Source organism: Sphaeramia orbicularis, unplaced genomic scaffold (assembly GCF_902148855.1).
Source record: "Sphaeramia orbicularis unplaced genomic scaffold, fSphaOr1.1, whole genome shotgun sequence".
NCBI lineage: Eukaryota > Metazoa > Chordata > Actinopteri > Kurtiformes > Apogonidae > Sphaeramia > Sphaeramia orbicularis.
Window position 1 is genome coordinate 2858 of NW_021941533.1, and position 6213 is coordinate 9070.

Genomic DNA, 6213 nt, shown 5'->3' on the forward strand with positions numbered 1-6213 from the left:
TTTTAAAATTCTTTTTCTTTCTTTCTTTCTTTCTTTCTTTCTTTCTTTCTTTCTTTCTTTCTTTCTTTCTTTCTTTCTGTCTTTCTGTCTGTCTGTCTGTCTGTCTGTCTGTCTGTCTGTCTGTCTGTCTGTCTGTCTGTCTGTCTCTTTCTTTCTTTCTCTCTCTCTCCTCTCTCTCTCTCTCTCTCTTCCTTCCTTCCTTTCTTCTTTCTTAGTTCCACAGCCTTGACTGTGGAATTTTTGCACTTTGTAAATTCATCCCAGGGGTCGGGTTGGAACCTTTGGGGGGGCCGCATTTGGGCCCCTGCCTGCATGTTTGACACCCCTGCTCTAACTGCTCCTTGTCACCCGTCCCAGGTCTCCGCTGCCAGAGAGGAGGTGCCCGGTCGCCGTGGTTTCCCCGGTTACATGTACACTGACCTGGCCACCATCTACGAACGGGCCGGTCGAGTGGAGGGCCGGAACGGGTCCATCACCCAGATCCCCATCCTGACCATGCCCAACGACGGTGAGACTCACAGCACACGCCTCAACACAACCACAAACGTCCACTTATGGACACTTCAGTCATTCAGAACTGGACCAGAACACCTGTTTAAGGGTCTTTAAAGGACTCAGACTGTGACCAGGTCTTGGACCGGACAGTGAGTCCCTGTTCTGACTCTTGTCCTCTTCTCTGACAGACATCACCCATCCCATCCCTGATCTGACCGGGTACATCACAGAGGGGCAGGTCTACGTGGACCGGCAGCTGCACAACAGACAGGTACAGACCGGCACGCATACCAGGGGTTAGGGGTCAGGTCCTGGATCACACCACAGGGTTAGGGGTCAGGTCCTGGATCACACCACAGGGTTAGGGGTCAGGTCCTGGATCACACCACAGGGTTAGGGGTCAGGTCCTGGATCACACCACAGGGTTAGGGGTCAGGTACTGGGTCAGGTCCTCATTCATACCATGGTCCTGGTTCAGGTCCTGGTTCAGGTCCTGGTTCAGGTCCTGGTCAGTTGAATGTTCACTGTGTTTTGAAATGGATTTTTACTGATTTGTTCATTTATAAATGTTTAATGAACCAGATGAACGTAACGAGATGATGTGAAGAAACGTTAGAACGGAGAAAAATACGACTGTTTTATTATGAACTGGGACTGAACCAAAGGGAGTAGAGTTTACAAAAATATACACATGTATAAATACATGTAAATACTGGTACATAAGTATAAATACATGTACATACTAGTACATAAGTATAAATACATGTACATACTAGTACATAAGTATAAATACATGTACATACTAGTACATAAGTATAAATACATGTACATACTAGTACATAAGTATAAATACATGTACATACTAGTACACATGTATAAATACATGTACATACTAGTACATAAGTATAAATACATGTACATACTAGTACACATGTATAAATACATGTAAATACTAGTACATAAGTATAAATACTAGTACATAAGTATAAATACATGTAAATACTAGTACATAAGTATAAATACATGTACATACTAGTACATAAGTATAATACATGTACATACTAGTACACATGTATAAATACATGTAAATACTAGTACATAAGTATAAATACATGTACATACTAGTACATAAGTATAAATACATGTAAATACTGGTACATAAGTATAAATACATGTACATACTAGTACACATGTATAAATACATGTAAATACTAGTACATAAGTATAAATACTAGTACATAAGTATAAATACATGTAAATACTAGTACATAAGTATAAATACATGTACATACTAGTACATAAGTATAAATACATGTACATACTAGTACATAAGTATAAATACATGTAAATACTAGTACATAAGTATAAATACATGTACATACTAGTACATAAGTATAAATACATGTACATACTAGTACATAAGTATAAATACATGTACATACTAGTACATAAGTATAAATACATGTACATACTAGTACATAAGTATAAATACATGTACATACTAGTACACATGTATAAATACATGTACATACTAGTACATAAGTATAAATACATGTACATACTAGTACATAAGTATAAATACATGTACATACTAGTACATAAGTATAAATACATGTACATACTAGTACATAAGTATAAATACATGTACATACTAGTACATAAGTATAAATACATGTACATACTAGTACATAAGTATAAATACATGTAAATACTAGTACATAAGTATAAATACATGTACATACTAGTACACATGTATAAATACATAGATAGACAGATACTTCTACAGTTTGACACCTGTGGTCTAAAGTGGGACCTGATAGGTGGCTGGTCCTCCTCCTGGTCCTGGTCCTGGTCCTGGTCCTGGTCCTGGTCCTGGTCTGTAGAACTCATCCAACCCGTCTCTGTCCTGTTTCAGATCTACCCGCCCATCAACGTTCTGCCGTCTCTGTCCCGTCTGATGAAGTCCGCCATCGGAGAAGGGATGACCAGGAAGGACCACGCCGACGTGTCCAACCAGCTGGTAACACTCTTTACCTGGACACCCCGTGACCTCTGACCTCTGACCTCCTGCTGTTTCATCCGTGGTTCATTGTTGTGTCTTCTGCAGTACGCCTGCTACGCCATCGGTAAAGACGTCCAGGCCATGAAGGCGGTGGTGGGAGAGGAGGCCCTGACCTCTGATGACCTGCTGTACCTGGAGTTCCTGCAGAAGTTTGAGAAGAACTTTATCGCCCAGGGTAAGAAGGAACCGCCCACTGGGGTTTGATGGACCAGGATCCACGGGTTTGATGATCTGTCTGTTAAACATTCTTTTGTCCTGCTCTGGTTCTCATGTCCTGGTTCTGGCTCTGACGTTCTGGTTCTGTGTCCTTGTCCGTCCAGGTCCCTATGACAACAGGACCGTCTATGAGACCCTGGACATCGGCTGGCAGCTGCTCAGGATTTTCCCCAAAGAGATGTTGAAGAGGATTCCACAGAGCACCCTGGCCGAGTTCTACCCCAGAGAGTCGGCCGCACGACACTGAAAACAACACCGACCTGAAACCCCCTGAAACCCCTGAACCCCCCTGAACCCCCCTGAACCCCCTGAAACCCCTGAACCCCCCTGAACCCCCTGAAACCCCTGAAACCCCTGAACCCCCTGAACCCCCCTGAAACCCCTGAACCCCCCTGAACCCCCCTGAAACCCCTGAACCCCCCTGAACCCCCTGAACCCCCTGAACCCCCTGAACTCCCTGAAACCCCTGAAACCCCTGAACCCCCTGAACCCCCTGAACCCCCTAAAACCCCTGAAACCCCTGAACCCCCTGAACCCCCTGAACCCCCTGAACCCCCCTGAACCCCCTGAACCCCCTGAAACCCCTGAACCTCCGAACCTCCACCCCCCTCTGTCCCACACATCACCCTCTCAAACCGCCCCCCCATCACTTCCTCCCTGTATAAAGCAGGTGGTGTTCCTAATAATGTGGCCCCTCCAGGTGGTGTTCCTAATAATGTGGCCCCTCAGTAGTTGTTCCGTAGCCTGTCTGTGTGTGGATCGTGTCTGTGCTCGTACCTTTGATGGTTAAAAAGTCGACATATCTTTAAAGTGATAGATCAGTCTTTATTTATTGGGGTTATTGTGTTTTTGCTGGAATTCCCCTTTTTATGATTCTTTGTTTTTTTTTCGTTCACATTTCTTTGGTTAAATTAACGCTCGTTTGTTGAACTGAAGCGCAGGTTGTTTTCCCTGAACAGGACTGCTCAGGGTTCATGTCGTTCTTTTCCACCTCCTTCATTTGGTTTCATTAAAGGTTAAAGGTGTGTCTGTTTTCCCTTTTTCTTTCTTTCTCTTAAATCAGAGGTTCCTGAACGTTCCTGTGGTCCCTCAGCTGCTCTTCCTTTTTTCAAACCACACACGTTTACACTTTCAGCTTCTGTCGCTTCATTTCTGCTGATGAAAGGATCATTCTATAAAAGAATAAGAGTCACAACATTCCCTGTTTGTTTTTGCAGAAACTGATTCATTGTTGTTAAATCATAATGTTTATGTGTGTTTGTGTCCATGAATAAATTAAATTATGACTGAATTTAATCTGCTGTGATGTCATCCTGACCCTGAGGGTGCTGGGAAGTCATTCCATCCAAGGAAAAAAAAAAAGTCATTCCATCAAAGGACGGAGTTTAGTTTTTATGTCGCTATATTTCATGTTTTTACCCTCAAGTATGTTCAACACATGCACACACACACACATGCACACACACACACACACACACACACACACACACTTAAGGCTGACACTTGATAACCTATGACCTTTTATCGCACTATTGCAAATTTATTTTCAAACTATTTCAACTTTCATAAAATTACAACATTATTTTGTTAAATTACTGGTTTGTAAAAGTCGGACTTTCTTCTGGCAGTGACAGGGTTGGACTTTTCTTCTGTTAGACAGCTGGGGGGGGGGGGGGGGCACTGAACCGGTTCAGATAGGAGTCTGTCTACAGACCACTAACTGGACCGGACCAGTATGATCTGAACTGGACCGGACCGGACCCTTTGAGGGCCGGTTCTGGTCCGTGGACCGTATGTTGGACACCTGTGTCCTTGCGTATTTGTTTACGTCACAGAGTGGACTTTGACTGTGCCTGTGTAGTGGAGGAGTGCGCATGCGCAGTGCTTCCACACCTGTGCGGACAGACAGGTGTGGCGCGCGCACGGACCGCTTCCTGTTGGACTTCGGTCGGTTCCGTTCTGCTGCCATGGCCGAAGAGGCGGAACACCTGCGCGTGATCACACACCTGTCCAACCGAGGTGAGTCCGGTTCCGGTTCCAGCAGTTACAGCCGAACCGAGCCGAGCCGAGCCAGGGCCGAACCCAGTCCGGTCCGAACCCAGGTCCGATATTTGACCTTTAAGTTTTCTAATGAATTCAAACAGAGACACGTGACTTTTACAGAGAAACCTGAGTACTAGTACTAGTACTAGTATTAGTACTAGTACTAATACTAGTATTAGTACTAGTACTAGTATTAGTATTAGTATTAGTACTAGTACTAGTATTAGTATTAGTACTAGTACTAATACTAGTACTAGTACTAGTACTAATACTAGTATTAGTACTAGTACTAATACTAGTATTAGTACTAGTACTAATACTAGTATTAGTACTAGTACTAATACTAGTACTAATACTAGTATTAGTACTAGTACTAATACTAGTATTAGTACTAGTACTAATACTAGTATTAGTACTAGTACTAGTATTAGTATTAGTATTAGTACTAGTACTAGTAGTAGTAGTAGTAGTATTCCTATTCCTAATAGTATTATTAGCTTGAATAAGAAGGGAAGGTGCAGGACCCAGAGCAGCAGGTCACATGGTGCAGGTTTGAACTGAAACAACAGAATGAAGCACACTCTTCCTTTCTGCTGATAATTGTCTGTTTCTTCTGATATGTGACGTTTCTTCAGAGGCTTAGTTTTCAGTGTGCTGCCTGACGTGCATGCTTTTCATTGTTTGTCCAGGCTGATGTGGAATGTGAGTCCGGTGTCAGCTGTTCAGGGTGAATGTGCACTTCTAACTCAGTAAGAACAGGTTTGGCTGTCACTCAGTTTATACAGACTCAGATTCAGCCCAGTTAGATCTGCAGCGGACCAGACCAGGAAAATAATGACTGAATAAACTATAAATTATGACAAATCCAAGTTTTTCATTTTGTTTTAGTTCAAACAAACAAACAAACAAACAAACAAAAAAACAAAAAAACAATTACATTATGAAAACATTTATATTTTACAAAAACAGATGTGAATAACCTGAAAAAACAGAAATTTCATGTGAAAAATGAGTGCAATTTGAACACTGTTCTGCCTGGACTTCTTATTCCTACATGTACATTTACACACAGTGTTCCATAAACATTTGGGAACAGGCAGAATATTGTTCAAATGTTGGAGTTTGAACTAAAATGTGAACAGTTTCTCCAATATTCCATCTGTTCTTCTGAACACAACTGCAGATCCCAGTGGATCCATAAATGCACCAAACATTTAGGAACAGACAGAATATTGTTCAAACTGCAGATTTCAGGTTGGTCATCAGTGTTTTTATTTATGTATTTATTTTGTATTTTATTGTGAAACAACAGTTTTGTAAATGTTCATATTTTCAGTGTAATGGGATTTTTTTCCACATAGTTTTTCACAGTAAATGTGTGGTTGTCATTCTTTCTG

The 6213-nt window shown here is 42.0% G+C and overlaps 1 protein-coding gene across 6 annotated transcripts; it reads left to right on the forward strand.

Annotated features, from left to right (window-relative positions):
* Positions 1-297: 297 nt before the first annotated feature.
* LOC115416042 (V-type proton ATPase subunit B-like) lies at positions 298-4060 on the forward strand. 6 transcript variants are annotated; one of them, XR_003934903.1, is made up of 8 exons: positions 298-508; positions 684-766; positions 2411-2515; positions 2603-2732; positions 2878-3021; positions 3252-3279; positions 3415-3443; positions 3474-4060. XR_003934903.1 is itself a non-coding variant. In XM_030129743.1 (7 exons), the coding sequence occupies exons 1-5, from the start codon at positions 313-315 to the stop codon at positions 3018-3020; spliced, it is 657 nt and encodes a 218-aa protein (XP_029985603.1). In that variant the 5' UTR covers positions 298-312; the 3' UTR covers position 3021; positions 3252-3279; positions 3415-4060. The 6 variants fall into 6 exon arrangements, 4 of the variants coding, with proteins under 4 accessions (XP_029985603.1, XP_029985602.1, XP_029985601.1 ...); XR_003934902.1 differs by lacking the exon at positions 3252-3279 and having other exon boundaries at positions 2878-3047; XM_030129743.1 differs by having other exon boundaries at positions 3415-4060.
* The last annotated feature ends 2153 nt before the right edge of the window (positions 4061-6213 follow it).